This window comes from Martes martes (assembly GCF_963455335.1).
Source record: "Martes martes genome assembly, chromosome: 8".
NCBI lineage: Eukaryota > Metazoa > Chordata > Mammalia > Carnivora > Mustelidae > Martes > Martes martes.
The window spans coordinates 64,826,418-64,847,775 of record NC_137895.1 but is presented as its reverse complement, the minus strand read 5'-3'; the positions used below and the strand labels follow the sequence as shown (position 1 = coordinate 64,847,775).

Genomic DNA, 21,358 nt, shown 5'->3' with positions numbered 1-21,358 from the left:
CAAGAATTCAGTTCTTCCCAAATTCATCTATAGATTCAAATGCAATCCCAATCTGAATCCCAGCAAATTATCTTGTGGATATGGACAAACTGATTCTAAAGTTTATATGAAGTTGCAAAAAATTTAGAGTAGCCAACAGAATACTGAAGGAGTATAATAAAGTTGGAGGACTAACACTACCCAATTTCAAGACTTACTATAAAGTTACAATAATCAAGACAGTATTGTATTAGTGAAAGAATAGACAACAGCTCAATGGAACAAAATAAAGATTTCAGAAATAGGGACGCCTGGATGGCTAAGCTGGTTAAACACCTGCCTTCAGCTCAGGTCATGATCCCAGGGTCCTGGGATCGAATCCTACATTGGCCTCCTTGCTCAGCATGGAGCCTGCTTCTCCCTCCGCCTGTCGCTCCCCCTGCTTTTGCTCTCTCTCTGACAGATAGGTAAATAAAATCCTTCAAAAAAAAAAGATTTCAGAAATATACTCACATAAACATGATCAACTGATCTCTGACAAAAGAGAAATTCAATACAATGAAGGAAAGATATTCTTTTCAACAAATGGTATTGGAACAACTGGGTATCCATATGGAAAAAAATAAATCTAGACACAGATCTTATAGACTTCATATAAATTAACTCAGAATGGATCACAGAATTAAATATAAAACACAGAAGTATAAAATTCCTAGAGGATAACATAGGAGAAAGCATAGATGAGCTTGAGTATGGAGATGATTTTTAGATAAAACACCAAAGGCATGATCCATGAAGAAATAACTGATAAGCTGGGCTTCATTAAAATTAAAAAGTTTTTCCTTATGAAAAATGTTAAGAGAATGGGATAACAAGCCACAGACTGGGAGGAAATGTTTTCAAAAGACAAATTTGATAAAGGACTATTATCCAAAATATATAAAGAACTCTTAGAAATCAACAATAACAAATAATCTGATTAAAAAATGGGTCGAAGGCCTTAACAGACACCTCATTAAAGAAAATATACAGATGACAAATAAGCATATGAAAAGATGTTCCACATTATATGTTATCAGAGAACTGAAAATAAAAACAACGAGATACCACTACACATATTACAATGGCCAAAATTCAAAAGCTGACAACACCAAATGTTGATGAAGATGTGGAGCAAGAGGAACTCTGGTTCACAGCTAGTGGTAATGCAAAATGGTACAGCCACTCTGGAAGACAAGTTTGGCAATTTCCTACAAAACTAAACATACACACACACCATGGGATCCACCAATTGCACTCCTTAATATTTATCCGAAAGAGTTAAAAGCTTATGCCCATATAAAAACCTGCACACAGATATTTATAACAGCTTTATTCATAACAGACCAAACTTGGAAATAACCAAGATGTCCATCAGTAGGTGAATGGAATAACTGTGGGGCATCCAGACAATGGATTAGTTAGCACTAAGAGAAATGAACTATCATGCCATAAAAAAGCATGGGGAAAACTTAAATGTATATTATTAAGAGGAAGACACTAATCTAAAAAGGCTGCATACTGTATGATTCCAACTATCTGACATTCTGGAAAAGGCAAAACCATGGAGACAGTAAAAAGAGCAGTGGTTACCAGGGGTGGGGAGCTGGGGAGAGATGAACAGGGGAACACAGAGGATTCTTAGGACAGTAAAATTACTCTTTAAGATATTCCAATGATGAATCCGTGTCATTGTACCTTTGTCCAAACCCCCAGAATGTATAAATCCAAGAAGGAACCCTATGTAAACTATAAACAATGGGTGCTATGACATGTCAGTGCAAGCTCATCCTTAGTGACAAATGTATCACTCTGGTGAGTGATGTTAATAATGGGGACGCTATGCATGTGTGCCCCTAAAACTGCTCTAAAAAATTAAGTTAAAAACAACAGGGACTGACTAGTGTACCACTGTGACCACAATGAAGTGCTTCGGCGTGCCCACAGTGAATGGTTTCACAGATATGCATGAACTCTGCTGAGTTTTTTTTTCTCATTTATGTGTTGTTTTATTCATCATTATTTCCCTACGAGGCACAAAACAGACAGACAATAAATAATTACTGAATGAATGAGTGAGTCATCAATTGAATGATGAATGATGAGTTGAGAAAATAATACTGGGCCATCGTTATCAGTGAAAGCTTCCAATTCATTTTCTCCTTTATCTTAAGAGTGCCATAGTAGGGTTCATGATTTCTGTGTTAAAATCTCTAGTTCATGTTTGTGTTTTCTGAGGGTCAGCAAGTTATTTCTTTTTTGAGGTTCTCTTGGTGGTGGCTAGTTTGACTATCGCCTACACGTGCTCAATGGGGACCCTCGTGATTGATCAGCACTCAGAACTCATAATAAGATATCTGGACTGCCTGTGTTTCTGTGTTTCTAATCCAGGATAGTAAATGATCTGTTTCCCAAAGTATTCATTACTGTTTTGGATTTCCGTAACAGCAGATTCTTAAACAGCAGATTCTTCAGGGACAGAACTCTTTTTCTCATATTCATTACAGGGCTTTAGTTGAGTTTCTTTACATTATTTAATTTTTTTTTTTAACTGAATTGTAGTCGACACAATGTTACATTAGTTTCAGGTGCACGCATAGCGGTTCAACAACTACAACTCCGTACTGTACTGTATGCTATGCTCTCTTCAAGTGTAGCCACTGACACCATACAACACAATGACAATACTTTGGACTGTATTCCTTATGCCGTACTTTTTATCCTCATGACTTATTCATTCCAGAAGAGGAAGCCTGAACCTCCCACTCTCCTTCACCCATTTTGCCTGTCTCCCACCCTCAACCCCATCCCCCGCAACCATCAGTTTGTTCTCTGTATTTATGGGTCTGTCTCTGCTTTTGTTTGTTTATCAGATTCCACATGTAAGTGAAATCCTATGGTATTTTTCTTTTTTCTTTTCCTTTTTATTATGTTCAGTTAGCCACTGCACAGTACATCATTAGTTTCTGACGTAGAGTTCAATGATTCATTAGCTGCATATAATACACAGTGCTCATCACAGCACGAGTCTTCCTTAATACCCATCACCCAGCCTATGGTATTTTTCTTTCTTTGTCTTTCACTTAGCATAATACCCTCTAGGCCTGCCCATGTTATTGTAAATGGCAAGACTTCATTCTTGTTTGTAGCTGAGTAATATTCCAATATACATTAACTTTAAAAGTCCCAATCGAAAGTCCACAAAGCAGGAGCCCCTAGGTGGCTCAGCAGGTTAAGTGTCCAACTCTTGGTTTTGGCACAATCTATGGTCTCATGGTCATGGGATCGAGCCCCACGCTGGACTCTGTGCTCAGTGCAGAGTCTGCTTCAGATTCTTTCTCCATCCCCCTCTGCCCCTCCCCACTCATGCTCACTCTCAATAAATAAAATCTCAAATAAATAAAACCTTTTTTAAAAATCCACAAAGCAATACTATTTCTACCTTTCTCTCTCTCTCTCTCTCATACACACACAATCTATCTTTCAAAAATGTCACACATAGAGAAGTTTCCCTGAAGAACAACACCACTATCCAGCAGAAAACTCAGCAGATACAATAATCAGAGACCCAGGACTGCATCTATAACTGAACAGCTAGCTCACTGTTGCTTTACAGAACTTTGCTTTCTTTACAGAAAAATGGTATTCGATGACTGCTTCCTGATGAAATGTGACACATCCCACCTAGCATTTCACTTTAAAATGAAGAATAGTTTTCTCAAAAATGCTAAGCTGGGTGCTACAAAGAGCGAAATCCCCCGTAGCTCCAGCATGATGAGGACATGGCCAAGAGCCAACCACAGTGTCATCAGAGCCCAACATGTAAAATGGTTAAAGCCACTTGGGCTCCGTGAAATGCAGGAAAAAGGGGAATAGGTTGATTCTCCCACTATACTTCTGCCTTCCCCACAATAGTCCTTTCTAGAAGCTTCTTGTAAATCTTTCCAGGAAACATTATAAAGGGCCTGACCTTGCTAACCGATATAGTAGAATCAAATGGATGTGGGTTCAAATCCTGAATCTTCCGCATTCTAGCTATGTAACGATGTGAAAATTATGCAACCTCTGTGAGCCTGACCTTTCACATACATGTAAAGGTGGTGGGAAGATCTACTTCCCAAGGACTTGGTGACAATTAAAAGTTTCTTTCCTGACTTGAAATAGGCAATCCATGTTGGCTCTCTTTCACCTCCCAATGGAATGGACAATGACTACTTAAGCAAGAACTCTCAAGACATTGAAAAGTAGCACCACAGATATATTAGGCAGACAGCTTATCTCCCCCATGCCCAAATGCAGAGACTGGACATTTTCAGATTTGTGCACAAGTGCTAATTGGGCCTGTGTTGTACTGGGTCTCATGCTTTAAATATTTCATGCCATTTCTAAGAACTGATTATTCCTATTTTATAAATGTGGAAATCACTTAATCCAAAGTTTATACTGCTACTAAATGAGAAATCTGGGACCTAAATCCATTTTGTGTGACTCCAGGAGCCATGCACCTAACCACTGAGCACACCATGGCTCCACCAATATTAAAGGTAAACAAAGATGGAAATTCTAGAATCACTTTTGGGGGCAATTGCATCAATAGAGGCCTTCATGTCAACATACTATTTTTCTCATGGGAAAAATAAACTGTTTCTTATTTTCAAGCTCAAAATCTAAGTCGAATACACAAATTTGGTTAGAATTTATCTTGGCCACAGTGAATACTTGGCAGTTAATAGCTACAGTCTGACATTGAGCTGCACTTGCTGTATCACTTATGAAAACATCGTCAACACTGGGCAGCAGAGCTTCCAATCGACCATGCCAGGAAAAGATATTTGTTTTGCATCTGCTCATTTTCTTTGCCAAGTAGAAAAGCAATTATCTGTGCCAATACAAAACACAACAGCTGCTTGGACACAATACACATAAGAAGAAATGATTATTTTAATCAGAAACCAGAAATCAAAATTACATCAAACTTAGCATACTGAATGCATAATAAGAAGGGATTATCACCTCTGTGAAGTTTCCATTAATTTCTATTCTTTAGAAGCAAATCATAAATCAAAAAGGCATAAATCAATTAACAGGTGTAGATAAATGGTAGAGCCTCTCCCTACCATGGGCAAATGCACTCTTAAGGCTCCTGCTAACTGATCTTAAATATAAGAATTCTTCCAAAATTACAAAAACATGTAGAGAAAATTTTATATAAGGTACAATCTTTACAGATAAAGAAAAAATATGGAGCTTTCACAGATATGCAGGATTCAAATATGTTAAAAATCTCAGAATTACTGCTTTGTCATTCTCAAAAGTATACAAATAACATCAAATGGTTTGAGTTTTTTAATCTTCACTTAAAAATTATGCTCCATCCAGCTTTATGCTCAGACGTCTCATACGCGTGATCCAAAAAAAAGACGAGCTTGCCCTGCACCTGTTGTTGCCATTCCTTAGGCGGGAGTCAAAGTCCCCTGGCATCTCTCCCAAATTCCTCTGTGACAGGCTCCTGCCAACCTTCTCAGCCTCATCTCCCACTACTCGAGTCCTGAGCTGCTTGTTATACACACACGTGCACACACACGAACACACAGACACACGTGCACACACACACATACGCTCCGCAGGTGCATGCTGCCGCGTTCTCCCTCACGCTGTACTTTCTGCCTGGAGAGCCGTCCTGCCTTTCTTCAGTTCACTGGCTCGTCTGTGACGACGAGGCTCACATCAGATTTCCCAATCCGGCCTTCGGTGCGCAGGTATCTAACTTCACTTACTGCCGTAGATGACCTTATCTATCTGGACGACCTCTCTCCTGGGCTGACGCTGACGCTGACGCCCGGCCAGTTAGTCCCCCTTTTGGGACTCTGCAGTCAGGACCCAGTGAATCTGGCCCCTCTTCTGCGGAACTGAGCTGGTAGGCTGTGTAAAGCTAGGACTGAGGCAGCTCTGCACTGAACAAATTTAAAAAAGCTAGTCTTTAAAAAGAGGTGAAAAGGAAAACAACATGGATTTTTTTTTTTTTTTTAAAGCAAGAGACCACGAAGCCCCAAAGAGGCAGAAAATAAATCTGCTGACTTCGCCAGTTTTTGTGTCCCTAACAAACCCAGGCTCAATTTCCTTGCTGGGGTGCTGGTACATTCCAGTGTGTCCTTCTAACAAATGCCTCAATTTGCTGAAGCAAGTTTTCAAAAGGTTTTGGTCTTTGCAAGCAAATGATCCCTAAGACATTTTTGTACCAAGTGTTTAATAAATGTTTATTAATGAAATGAATCAACAAACTGCCTCTGCATAGTTAGCAGCAGGAGTCAGCTTCCAAAGGCACAGCACTGATTACAACTAGAACAACTGAAGGCAAAATTTGATCTTTTCCCATATTGACAGTTTTCATCAAGACATCCAACTTAAGTTCCAAAAGACTTCGGGTCATCAAGAATTCAAGACGGAAAAGGAAATGACAAAATGCACATTAGCAAAATGTCCTCCACTGTCCATTTAGTTACTCCTGAGAGCCCTGCATGAAGGTCACTTCTCCATGTCGTCTCCTTTCACAGTCAACCAACTTCCAACCACACACATGTCCATGGAAGACACAGAGAGGAACAGCAACAGCACAGTCTCTTAAGGGTCTGGTCAAAACAGGCCTCACAGGGGCGGCTGGGTGGCTCAGTGGGTTAAAACCTCTGCCTTCAGCTCGGTTCATGACCTTGGGGTCCTGGGATCGAGCCCCGCATCGGGCTCTCTGCTCAGCGGGGAGCCTGCCTCCCTTCCTCTCTATCCGCCTCTCTGCCTACTTGTGATCTCTGTCAAATAAATAAAATCTTAAAAAAAAAAAAAAAACCCACAGGCCTCACAGAGTGTATCACACGACAAGAAACCAGTCCACCCTGTCTCCCTTGTGTTGTGTCACAGGTAAGAAAAACAAAAATCCATGGGAGTAAAATAACTGGCCCAAGGACCCCAACAAATCAGAATCAGAGTGAATCCAGTTTTCCCACAAACCAGGCCAGGCTCCTTACACTACCCAGAGGTGCCTCTCATTTCTTTACATACACAGTCCACCCTGGGAAATAACTCTTCCTTTTCCAAACAAACAAATAAGCAAAAAACCCTATTAGCAACCCTACATTGTTGAGACTTTTCACAAACAGCAAAGAGGGACAATGATGACAGTTTCAGTGTTCAAGACATCATGTTCTCTTGAACCAATAGTTCTCAACTATTATTGTACCTGTATTTTCTGCTTAAAAATAACTGGAGATTGGCACTCAATCTCAATTTATCTGAAAGGTTTACCTAACCTTTGCAGCTGTAAAATACACACCGTAAGAAAGAGAGAAACAAGTTGCAATGAGGATAAAACACACAGCCTTTCACTGACTGCATGAAAACCCAAAATTTAATTAAACAGATGACTTATTTATTTTTAATTTTTTTAATTTTTAATTTTTTAAGTAATCTCCACACCCAATGTGGGATGCGAACCCACAACCCTGAGATCATGAATTTCACTCTCCACTGACTGAGCCAGCCAGGTGCCCCTAGACAACTTTTTTAAATCAAAAACATTCACTGTAATTGCAGTACAGATCATAATTCTTTTCACAAAGTCACATTCCTTTTACACTGACAAAGAAAAATTACTTAAAGAGCTAAATGCAAAGTATGAAAAACAATCTATGATAAAGACTTAACTGTCAGGAACCCAAAGCTCTACCACTCAAAAGCTGAAATGTATTATTTATTCAATTAGGGACTAAGGGTATGTCTCCCTCTTAACATGAAACAAACATACCTCCTCCTCCCCTCCGTCCAGCTCTGGCTGGTTGTTTGGGTTTGTTTGTTTTTGTTTTGTTTTTTTTTTTTCCAAATTATGATATATTAATCGCCTTCATTCCCTAAAAATCCATACTTATGTTCCATTTAAACACTTTACCAATACTTTTAGAGGTTAAATCGTTACAAGCAAATCTTTAATGCCAGGCTTCTCATGAAGACTGCTGCTTTGGGTGATTTCAAAATCAATACGTATTTTCTACATCATATATAAAGTAATAAAGATCACGGTTTGAAAAACATGAACGGCATTAAAAATTTACAAATCTACAACATGAAACACGTATTCCTATATGGCTATCTGATCACCTACCTAAAAAACTGATAAATTAAGTACTTATTATTTTTTCAACCTAATGATTTGTTTACTAGAGTGATGTTTTATTCTGTAGTAATTCTAAAAATATAAAAACTCTGAATTTTAAAAAGTCAACTGTTAGTCTCATAAACTAAGAATAGCTCTAAACACATCTTTGAGACAATTCATAATGAGCATGGTATTCATCAGTCAAGAATTAGTGTTAACACGAGAATTCTATCATCCTGCTAAACTTCAGTGAACTCTCCATGAGGGGTACAGGAATGTTTTTCTTGAATAATCATTTCCTTTTAAACTATTGTAAACTCATGAAATAAAAAAGACAACTAAATATCACAAGTAAAAATCAAGACTATCCCACTTTCTTTCATAAATGTGAATGTGCTAAAAAGAAGATTTCTAAACAATAATTCTTACACATTGGCTTTGGCATAAAACAAGCAAGAGGGGGAAGAGAAGCAAAATCCTAGCACTAATGGTAATACTAATACTAATACTAATACTACCATTAATGAAAAGCTATTTTAAGCTCTTTTCCTACATGAAGTCATTCGTTCCTCACAATAACCTCATGGGGTAGGTATCGGCAGGACTGCCACCTACCCACAAGGGAACGGCAGACACAGAGAGATGAAGTAATTGGCCAAAGACTATATACGTGGTAAGAAGTGGAACAGAATTCAAACCCGGGCACTCTTGTCTGAGCCCACGGTCCTTGTACATTGTCTCCCTCATAGGTTTTCCTAGGAATGAAAATTGTAAGCTGCTCATAAAACCTGTGACCCGGTCTCTGGCAGATGGTTAAGTGCACACTCCATGGGAGCAACTGTGGTTGACACTGATTTTGAAAAACATCGTGCTTGCTTCTAACAAGGGAATTTTCAAATCATTTGTATTTCCACAATTTCCACTCAAAAGGTCCCTCCAAATACATTAAATGTTAATAAAATTTTTTTAAAGTCCCTCCAAACTCTTCTTGAATTTAAAAAAAATGTTTTTCTCAAGTATGTACATTTTTAAGATTCTCTTACATTCACACTACAAAACATATGACCAGATCAAAACGTGTGACAAATGATTTTCAGAACAAGCTGAAAATCCCACCCAATTATCTGCAGCTACCACGAACGGATCGCTGGGCATCGCACGAGGTTCCCGTGAGTTATTTATATACACCCTGAGAGTTTACAATGTTAAGATGAACTGATACTGCTATTAGAATCACTCTATAACCTCTCAGCAGGCTAACTCAGAAAGATAAAGAGAAAAAAATTATTAAGCTGGATGCCAGTAGCATTAACAAAAAGAGCAAACAAAGCAGTAAACTCCTTAAACACCCTAAGAGCCCTTGCTGTGCTCAGAGTAAGAAAGGAGAACTGTTTGGTGGCCTGGAGGCCACCAAGCCTCTTAAGTACACAGGACAGAGGTGGAGAGCTCCATACAGGGGCTGGTGAGGGGTTGGAAAAGCAGGAGGCTTGGGATCCTCTTCTATGAAGAGCTTATTGTGGCAATGACAAAACTGCATGCCAACCAGAAATGCCTACATTCTGATAGTTTTCTCTTTCAACATATGTCCCTGTGCATCCAGTTGGAAAGCAGATGCCTAAGCTTGATTGCTCTACACTGAGAAAGGAAAGAACTTATCATCCACTGACTGAAATTCCCAGGGGATCGAAGATTGCCAAGAATCAGTACCCAATCAAGATTCAACAGAATGAACCAGGGGCTGTCAGCAGTTAGGAACTCTACCAACTGCCAACCATAAATTAAAAGGAATTTTGCCTCCTTAGCATGTGATTTATTTGGAAGAAGCTTTTAGTGCTATGTTCTGAATGAATCCAAGGAACACTTTACTGAAATGATCCATTTTAGTGTAGAGCTCAGTTCAAGAACCAAAGCAGATTACAGTAAGCTTTCAGACAAACTCATCAAGATAATTCCTGCCTCACCACATACTCTAGGTCTGGTTCAAAAAGAATGCTCTCGCTCAAAACTAATTGTTAGGAAACAGTAAGAAGAAAAAACAATTCTTTTCTAGTTCTCTATCCACACAAGAGAATACTTTTCTGGTAAGTTCCGTATTTCGGAAAAGCTACTTACTCTAAAAATGTGAAAGCCCAGCTTGGGTAAATCGATCCTACTAATGAACATTAAAGGTACATTAATGATAGTATCGCAATAAACACACTTCCTAATTAAGAAACCTGACAACACAGACTTAAAAATAACTTAATTTACATTTTAACGTTTTTTTAATAATTTGGCCTCTTTTTTAAAAATTTATTTATTTGACAGAGATCACAAGTAGGCGGTGAGGCAGGCAGAGAGGGAGAGAAGCAGCAGCAGCTGAGCAAAGAGCCTGATGCAGGGCTCGATCCCAAAACCCTGGGATCACGACCTGAGCCGAAGGCAGAGGCTTTAACCCACTGAGCCACCCAGGCGTCCCCATTTCAATGTTTTTTAAAAGAAATTTCTCACCCTTTCCATCACTCCTCTAGCAAAATACCACCATTTGTTTACTCTTCCCAGTAAAATATTTCTTTCTCTACAGGAAGACAAATGCCTCCAGCAATCACTCACCTCTTTTCTCCAGTGCCTAACATTCACTAAGCATGTCTGCAGTTCACCAACATCCAAAAGGAGCACACGGTCTTAGCAAAAGCTATGGTCAGATCGCTATGTTAAAAAGAAATGGACAAACTATGAAAAAGCTCAGGTATATGGGACAAAAGTCAGAAGTATCATTAGGATATTGTGCCATAGGATAGGTTGATAGTGGACAGTTACACAGTTGTTACATAATAAATAATTTTAACAATAAAATTATTTTATTGCTGGTTTGGTTAGTGTCATTGCTTTCCCGGATCCCTCCACCCATCATGTGCCTCCCTGAAGTAAGTCATAATGATCTGGAAGCAGCCATCCAAGAACAACTAAAAGACCAAAGAATTTACACCACTGAGGAAGAGTTAAAAATTCTCTAGCAAAATGTGGCCCAGTTCATCTTTAAACAAAGCAAAGTGGAAAAAAAATGATAAATATCAACTGAAGAGAATCTGTAGTCTCTTTATAATAAAATCTTACTTAACATCTACTTTCATGAGGTGATCTGTATTCTTAACATGGATTCATTTGAGGTTCACACCTACATTACGAGATTTTAAAGTAGGGGAGGGGATTTATTATTATGAGCCCCCAAACTTCACCTGGAAATGCTGGATGATTTTCTGGGCAGACCTATTAGTTAACGCCACATCTCTTTCATGCAGTCATTTTTTTTTTTTAAGATTTTATTTTTAAGTAATCTCCACACCCAATATGTGGGGCTTGAACTTACAGCCCCAAGATCAAGAGCCACATGTCTTCCTGACTAAGCCAGCCAGGCATCCCTGGGCATTTCATTTTGGAAAGCAGCAGCTGAATGAGACTAGAAATGGCTCATCTGAAACCAGTCAACAGAAAAAGTGTGTAAAACTGGGGGTAAGAGGGGATACAAAAGAGAGCCCGGTTATTAGTCAGTAATACAAGCTTTCAACAGATTTTTTTTCTATCACTTGCAAATCACACTTCGCTAGCTCACGAAGTTCCTCTCAAAGCTGAGACTATTAATAATGATCTGCAACACACTTGCCCTGTTCACAGGATCATATGTGTGGATGAAAGTACAAAATCCCACCTCAGGAGTTTAATCTGCACAGCATTTCTTACTTTGGGGGAAAAGAGTGTAATGCAAGGCCTACAGAAATCCAGCATTAAAACGATACTTAAAAGATCAGTTACCCATTCCGCAAGTGAAGGTCAAAATATTTATATGCCTCCCTAAGTCCCCTGAATTTAATTACCTCACAAATTCACTTTAGTGCCAAACTGTTCTCCAGTCCTAAACCTGTCTTAGTTTCTTGATTTGCATACCTATGGGTAAGGTATTTACAAGAAAAACTTTTAAGACCCAATGAAGTGAAAAAATTCTCACCACTACATTGGCCACAAAGGGAGAAAATGAGCTCATTTTAAGTAAAAATACCATGATCATCATCCAGCCAAGTTCCATGATGGCAGGGCTGAATTTGCTTCACCACCGTATTTCTCACACCAAAAATGGTATTGGGCACATAGTAGGTGCTCAGTAAATACTGTTAAATGAAGGACCCCTGACAGATCCAGCTGAAAAAAAGAGGAAATGACCAAGAACTTACTGAGCCAAGAACTGTTCTTCAATGCCTATTGTGATCATTGCCATTTAAAAATGAAATCAATCAAGTATACACATGAAAAGTTGATTATACATAGTTATATATAAGTGTTGCTATGAGTTCTGAAGATAAGAATTCACTGACCTTTCCAATGTGAAAAAGAAAGTGTACCCACGTGTGAATGAATTTAACATAATAAAGAAGATAAGGGAAGAAATATTTACATACAAAACATTCCTCAATTCACATGGAGTAATTCAGTAAAACACAGTATCAACTGAAATCTTATCTGATTCCAGAGCATGTACCCTAAGTGTGAGGTTTTTTTATTGCACTTTCTACCCATGAGTCAATCACCAACTCACGCAGAAAAACCAGCAACTGAATAAATGTAGTAGGGTCTTTTTTTTCCTTGGTTGGGATTTTTCCCTATGTGTAGTAACTTCTGAAAACAGTTTACATCATAGTGTTCAGCCTAATTTTTTGTCAGACTAATGCCATCCACGCAGTACAAATGTGTACTCGAAAACAGGCTCGAAGTTCAATCAAAAAACATAAAGGAAAACCCATGCCACACAAATGTCTCATGCCCTGCCTGCACCCTGCGGGTTCACCATTTTCATGATGCAACCTGCTGTCCAGCAACCCACACAGGAATGAGAAGGGTTATAATATGAAACTAGCAATCCAGACAAGGCCGGCTGCCATGTGCTGACCGGCCACCTGTGTGCCTGGCTCCTATCTGTCTGCATCTTACCTGTGCTATTGCTCTTAGTCCTGACAACCAAGTGGAGAGGAAAGGGTTATTCCTACTGCTTTCCCCATTTGCAGATGGGGAAACACAGGTTGAAGGAGATCAGAGATCATGTCTTTGTAGGAGCCATGACTTAAACATGGTCTCGAGACCTTAGGATCTAGGACAGCACAACTTCTTGGACTTTTATTTGCTTTACCTGACCAGCTTCTGACAAAAGTTCATGCACCGTTTTCCAAAAATAATTTTAACACTAATCAAATGTATACTCAAAAATATAATACCTTTCCTTTCAAAAGAGGGAAAATTTATGACAACTTTCCAAAGGAAGGAAAATAAATGGTCCATCTTGCCCATAAACACGGTAACTTAGTAAAACTCTGACCTAGTTTCAGCTGTGCTGTATACTGCTCTTCAGACACCATTGTTTCTAAAATAATACCCTGGTGTTCAGGGTTTAAAAAAAAAAAAATATAACCTACAAGAGAATGTCATCTGATTCAATGTGTTAGCCCCAAACCCCATCAGAGCAAGTCAAAAGGTGCTTCACCGACAGTCTAAGAACGATCCCAAGAATCTTTTCACCACCTGAGAGTTCAACAGAGAAGTGAGCTCCACATCAAATGAAACATGTGTCCTGCCTCCTCCCCTAAGCCAAGTCCTTGCCTGGGACCTTGGACTTGCAGAAGATGACACTTTTAAATTTTTTTTAATTCTGCAGACCAGTTATTAAGTACAGTCATTACTGAAAATGAAACTTAAAATTTTTTAAATCATATTAAAAGCAAAGGTGATAACCACTCAAAGCTCATCACTTCCTAATTAGTTTACTTCGTTTTACTACCAACTCTGTGGTCTATGAGGCAGTGGAAATACTGCACAGTGGTGGGCTCTAACACATCTCCCCCCAACGCCATGGTCAAGGGTGTCACATCTGTAGCCTGAAATGAGCCACAGCAGGAGTATTTATAGGAAATCAGCAAATGCAGCATTCCCCTGGTATCCCTAATTCATCCCATCCCTTTCTGCTGCCATGTCTTCCATCTCTCCTCTCTACAATTTTGTCAAAAAGAATGACAAGGCTTGCAACAAGAACTTACCTACATGCACACACATCCACCAAATTTAAAGTAAGAATGAAAACAAAAACCTAACACACCTCCAGATAACATCCTTTTCCACTATTCCTTCATTTATTTAAAAGATTTATTTATTTGAGAGTAAGTAGGCAAGCCCATTTAAAAGATTGATTTATTCATTTGAGAGTGAGCGAGCAAGGGAGAGGGAGAATCCTGAAGCAGACTCCCCACCGAGTGTGGAGCCCAACAGAAGGGCTTGGTTTCTTGGCCCTGAGATCATGACCCTGAAACTGAAACCAGGAGTCAGACACTTAACCGAATGAACCACCCAGGCACCCCTCCACCATTCCTTCATTGTCAAATTTACTGAAAATGTTCTTTCTGTGATTAATTCCAATACTTTCTTCCCATCAATTCATTAATTTAGTCATTTCACAAATATCTGAGCAACGACGATTAGCCAGACACTGTGAAAGTAACTGGGGATATGAATGTGAGTAAAGTCTAATATGGTCCTTTCTTCATGAGAGTCGCATGTTGAAGCCACCTTGAAAGTCTCCAATATTCTATTAATTGCTCTTCTTTCTCCTCCTTGGCCTTTCTTTCCTTCTTCTTTTTTTTTTTTTTTTTTTTTTTTTTTAAGATTTCACTTATTTGAAAGAGAGAGAATGAGAGAAGGAGATTCAGGGGGAGAAGCAACCTCCCCACTGAACGGGGAGCCCAATGCAGGACTCGATCCTAAGACTCCAGGATCATGACCTGAGTCAAAGGCAGTCCCTAAACCAACTGAGCCACCCAGGTGCCCTTCCTCCTTGGCCTTTCTTTAAAAATTTACAATTTCCCTAAAATTCTCTGTCTTATTTTCCTCCATGGCCCTCCATAAAAAAGTCAAGATTTCCCCAATAATACAGGACTCTCTCTTATCTCTCTTTTTCTTTCCATAGGAATTTCATACATTTCTGTGATTTCATCCTCCCCCAACTGTCAGAAAACCTACTCTCCCCTAGCCTTTCCATCTCAGTAACTGGTACCACCATCCACCCAACTGTTGAAGCCAGAAACCCCCAAATTCTCATTTCCTGCCTTTCCCTTACTCTTCTTACCTGTCCCCTTCATCCCAAGCATCAGCAAGATCCAAAAGATGTCCCAAATCCAACACAGTCCTTGTCACCCTTGGCCAAGACCTTGTGTGTTCACACAGTCTATATAAAAGTCTCCAAACCCTCCTCCTGCTTTATTCTTGCCCCCTTACATCAAGCACTACAAAGAAGCCAGTGAACATTTTAAAAAAGAAATGTGATCATTTCTCTCCACACTTGAAACAAACAAGAAACCTCTAAAGTCTTCCTTCTCCACCCAGAATAAAATCCAAACTTAATTTTATGGCCAACAGGGCCCTTCATTATCTGGGCCTGGCCACTCCCTGACCTCACCTCTTCCTCCCACTTGCTCATTAGCCCAAGTCTGGAACCTTCTGCCCAGATCTTGGCAGGTCTTTGCAGGACTAGCTCCTCCTGTCATTACAAGGATTCTGGAGGCCTTTCCTGACCAACCAACCCCAATTTGGCCAGGCCAGGCCTGCCCATCACTCTCTATCACACCGTTCATTCCTTGCTGGTAATTTTGAGTCTGTCTTCTTCTACTGGAAAGGAAGCTACACAAGAGTTCGGACCTTGTCCTTATTTACCAGGACATCTCTGGTGCCTAGAACAGTGCCTGACACTCGACAGATGTTCAGTAGCTATGTTGATGAGTGAATGAATGAATGAATGAAGCAAGATCCAAAAACACAGACGAAAGTGGGAATAACTGAAAACCAAGACCCTGAAATCACAGTTTTCTGGGACTGCACAGAGGAATAAGAACTGGAATCTGAAGTGGTAAAATGTTAACAGGATGAATCTCATTTCCATCTTTATTAAATTCTGACTTGCCCGTGGTTCGAACTATTTTAGACACAACCTAATTTAGTGAGGGGACCTGTTCTGATGAATCTCTGTTAATTTTCATTGCTGGGTCAAAATATTTTTTAAAAGAAAACTACATGCTTTAGAAAAGCTTGTGCTGTACCCCCAAAAACATTTCTGAGAAGCAGAGTCCCTAGGCTTTCTCCCATAGTTGTGCTGTAATAAATTCCTGTCATACCCAGAGAGTGGGGTGGAGGAGGGAGCAGGGAGCAGGGGAACGTAGCAGGCGCTCCTCCTCCACACTCCCAGGGTGCCTGCTCTTCCACGCGAGGCTTTTCCCCAGGGACACAGTCAAGTGTCTGTCCTGCCTAACTGCGGCTTCTCAGACCCACGCCTCACCCGGTGCTTCCAAATCAAGGCCCAGAGCAGGGCAGCTACTTGCTGCTCCCAGTGATTCCTGTCTTACCTCATCTAATACAGGGAAAGAGAAGAATGAAGAGGAGGAGGGAGGGAAAGGAGGAGAGAGAGGGGGGAGTCACAAAACACTCACTGGGTACTTTACTTCTCCTGCCCAACCCGGCTACACCAGGTGGTGCTGGAGCGTGAAAATGGCCCTGGGGAGCCACATCAGTACCTCATCATGGACCACACGGCTCGAGGAGACACTGGGAATCCACTGCTCTTGGGTTCTGGCGGCGATGGGGAGTGGCAGCCACCCCAAGCTCCTCGGTGAGGAAATCGCTGTTGCTTCCCATTCTCCCGGTGAGGGTGCGCAGGCAGCAAGGAGGGCTGAGGGCTCGCAGGCTGCTGTGGGCTGCGCTGATGGATGACCCCATTGCTTCTAATTGTGTACATGGCAGTGAGGGGAGAGAAAGTCAAACAGAATGACAAGGCTTGCAACAAGAAGTAAGAGTCCCCTGGCCCACTCCCAAGTCCCGTTCCCTGGAAGCAATCATCCTCAAGACTTTCAGGTTTTTTTGTTTCTGGTATATATCACAAGGTTTTAAAAAGAACACAATTATAACATTGTTTTTTTAAATTTTAGAACTTAGGTTTACTTACTACTATAGAATACTGGGTTTCAGTCTCTCTTACATGGTCGCCAACACACACCTACACATGCATACACACACACACACACGCACACACATACACACACCCTCTTCTTCACTGCTCATCCTCCAGATATATTTCTTTCAAAATGTTTGGTTGAAGTGGTATTCGGGATTTACATAATTACGATCTTGTAAAATATCATTCATAGCTGATCCGTCCAATGTACCTTGGTTACATTTTCTTTCATGAATCCTCTGAAATAGAATTCATAACCATCAAATGGGCAAAAATTAAAATGTCTGACACTACCAAGTGAGGCCCAAAATGTGGAGCAAAGCCAAGGGGATTCTCAGACATTGCTGCAATTGTTTCAAGAGCAATGCTTCAGTAGAGGACGCGGTGAACATGCGTCTATCCATGGTTCCAGCAACTCCCCTTCTATGCCTGAGAGAAACCCACATGTATTTGCACACACACACACACAAAATCCATTGCAGCATAGTTTACAATAGCAAAAATGGTGCAAATAACCTAAATTCCAAATCCAGAAAAGCAGATAAATAAATTGTGCTATTTAAATACTGTACAACAATTAAACTGAATGTACTAGAGCTACACATACCCAAGATGTACCTCAAAGTCCTTATGTTAAATGAAAAGCAAGTGATACTACTGACTTAAAGTTTGAAAATATGTTAAAAATACACTATTTGATACTCATTGGTATATACCTATTAAGTAATGGCATAAAAATAATCGTAGAAATAAAAAGTGATGAATGCAGGATAGTGGTTACTCTCAGAGAAAGAGGTTAGGGACTGGAGTCAGGGATTGTTATTCTCTGCATGTTGGAAATGATATCCAAATTCTTAGAAAAGAAATAAAAGTACAAAGAAACTTAACTCTCAGGAGCTGATCTTTCACTGAAAATATTTCTTCCTAACAGTGATGTCAAACCAAAGAAATCCCACTCCATTCCTGTGGCCCAATCTTAAAATTTAGGAATAAATTGTCCTTCACGTAGAAGGGCTTCCAATATTCATTTTTGTTACTATTTCTTTCCTGCCACCTGAATCGTATGATAAAAGACCTCGAGAACAATCTAACGCCAGGATGTTTATTCTAAATGAACAGATGAAGTGGGAAGACAGCCCTAAGAGTTTGTGCAAAACTGCATGTGTATATATTATACTGGGAAAAGGGGACACGATTCCGTGAGATTTTCAAAAGGGTCATGACCCCCATTACACTCAGGACGTCTGAGCTGATCTCATGGTACAAATGTGAGCCCAGGCCTTGGGCAGCAGATGTCCTAGAGGAGGTCTCTAGGTCTCTGCTCTGTGTTCTGTCCACAGAGGCAAAGGTACTCAGGGGCAAGCCTGTGGCTCCCGGAGTCACACAGACAGGGATCCAAATCCTGGCTCCCCCTGGGATTCGGTGACTCTGGAGAGTTCACTTCCTGTGATTCTGTTTTTTCCTCTACTAAACGAGGCTAACAGTTATTCTGAGCATTAAGTGACTTCACGTCTATAAATGGCATGGCACAGTGCCTGGCATGTGGCCAGGACTCAGGAGATCTTAACCGTTATTGGCCAGGTCTCTGGTACATGCTCTCCGTTCTGACCGCTGTGCGCAACTGTAATCAGTTTCTCGTGTGATTACTCATACAACGTCTGTCTCCCCCCACTATTTGTATGCCCCTGGAGGGTAGAAATCACTCTCGTTCTTGGCCAGGCACAGAATGAGTACATGTTGAATGGGTGGACAAAAGGATGAAGGAAAGAACAAATGTCTCCCCTTAGGCAGAGCCACTGCTTATGAGAGCCAAAAGTGACCAAAAAGCGAAGCAGGGACTATAAGCTGCGCAACTTCTGAGCAACATAACAGCGGTATGATTGCCACCCGCCCGCCCCCCTCCCCAGAACTTCCACTGGTTTAGTATTCTGAAGGTCAGGAACAATTCTTAAAGAAGTAATAGGGACAATTATCCCCTCTGAAAAAAGCCGGGCTCAACAGCGACCAGATGAAGCAGAGAGCAGTACAGAGGCAATGGTGGGCTGCACAGTCCCAAGACCAGAGCAGACATGACTTCAAGGATGAGGTTCACACGGCTCTGGACTGGACCACAGGGGAGGCTCTGCAGTCAGTCGTCACATCACCCTGCCGTCAGCAAGGCAAAGCAGAAAGGACTCAGGACTCAGCTACAGAGGAGGTGAGAAGGAAGTGTGAACAGGATGGGTTGCTAGGTCATTCTGCAAAAAGTAAGGCCGGCATCGCCATCCCTCCTATTGTTTGAGAGGATAGAGAGGCAAGGCATTCTCACAGAGGCCAAGGGGAGGTCCTCTGGCTCACAGCTTTCTTGGCATGAACTTAGGTCAAAATGATAACCGAGCTCCTTCCTTTTACACGCCTCTGAGATTTACAGAGAGCCAATAGAGCACTAAAGTCTATTTAAATTATCTCTAAGCACGCCCAGGCAGGAAGGTGATCAGAATTTAATGACTCATCTCAGCTTGTTGCCACTCAATAACACTGCTCTTATCTTTATGTCGAGGAGTATCAAGAGCTAGGGAGTGGAACAGAAAGGCAGGATTTTTTCTTTAAAGCTAAAATTCTTCATGGGATGAAGCAGAAGAATAAATCAACCATGTTTTTTAGAAGTTCAAAAGTAAGGGCCTTATAATTACCGAAAAATGGGGTCTGCATGGCAAATTGTTAGTAATTATAGAGTTGACAGAGGGAGGAAAATATAGTATGTGCTTCAACTTTTAATATGACAAGGCATTCTTGCCATCTATAGTCCACAGGATATAATGAATGTGCTTAAACTCTTTAAGTGAAAATAGGCTACTAAATAAACTTGACCTTTAATTTGAATATAACATGTGAGCACTCCTGTATGGTGTAGACTGGCCTTTTGCGGAATTCCAAAACAAGACATCAAAAACTCTTAGGTAACAACATCACCCATAGAACAAGTAACCCGACCCAACTTAGCAGTGTTTTTTGGGAAATGCTCATCTGAATACAGGGATTCAAGGCAAGCTGTTAAGAAACAGTTACCATTTGCAACTACTTCTCTCTATGAATAGGATTTCTCAATAGTATGCAACCAAAACAATCTAGCAACATAAACGTAACATAGATACTTTCCAATTCCAAATTTGAGGCTCACAAAATCCTTATAGCCTTCATTGATTTTTATAAAGTGTGAGGAGTTTGAACATACCTAACGCATTTATCTTAATAAAACAAACCTTATTAATTTACAGTGTAAGATGAGGTCACGTTTAACCAAATGTTATACTTTTTTTTTTTTAACTGAAAGTTTGAAAGCTATTGATTTAAGTAATTCTTCTCTGCACATGTACTGCTTGGTATCAAAACTTTAAAATGACTTACGATTTCTCTTGCTTGTGGGACAGGGAAAAGAGATCGTAAACCAAGCACACTCCAAACACCGTGATGCCTGTCTCTTTAACCAGCATCGCGCAGGTCCCCAGAAACAAACTGAGCAGCAAAAAGAAGGGAGACGTGGTGGGAGGGAAACATTCCCCAACATGATGCTGGTCCACACTCCTGGAAAAAAAGATCAAGACTCTTAATCTAAGAAGAAATGTGAGTCACTGAGAAATACCAACTCTTAAAAATAAGATTTAACAATCAATCTCACTGTATTCTAAGTAAGCAGGTGAACAAAGATTTCTTCACAAATATTCATCACAGAATTATTTAAAATCACAAACATGAAAAAGAGTGAATGCCCAACAACACTGAACTTGGTTACTTAAATTAAGGTGCATATAAATTATGGTAAAATATGGCATATAATAAATGGACACTAAAAAAAACACTTAAAATGCTACCATAGAGATAGTTAGTGGCATGAAGGATGTTTAAGTGAATATATTTTAAGTGAATAATACAGGTTACTAAGCCATATGCATCAACTCTGGCCCAGGTTCCCTGGGTTCCAATCACAGCTTTGCAGCTAACTAACTGGGTATTATGGGGCAGATTACTCTGCCTCTCTGTGCCTCAGTTCCCTCCTGTATGAAACAGGATCCCAGTGTTGTAGGCAGAATTAAACAAATGACTTAGTACATGCAAAGTGGTTATCCTCATTATTACTACTTTGGTGAAGGTATTTTATATGCTTCTGTACATAAATCAGTCAGCGGACACAGGTATGTATA

The 21,358-nt window shown here is 40.2% G+C and overlaps 1 protein-coding gene across 3 annotated transcripts in view; it reads right to left on the bottom strand.

The window, feature by feature from the left end:
* TMTC1 (transmembrane O-mannosyltransferase targeting cadherins 1) overlaps positions 1-21,358 on the bottom strand; it is a gene marked incomplete at its 5' end in the record, with an annotated part of 261,097 nt that overhangs the window by 205,821 nt on the left and 33,918 nt on the right. For all 3 annotated transcript variants that reach the window (XM_080811049.1, XM_080811048.1, XM_080811050.1), the window contains 2 exons: positions 16,741-16,947; positions 20,565-20,741. In XM_080811049.1, coding sequence (XP_080667175.1) covers positions 16,741-16,947; positions 20,565-20,741 — 384 coding nt within the window. The remainder of the gene's footprint in view (positions 1-16,740; positions 16,948-20,564; positions 20,742-21,358) is intronic.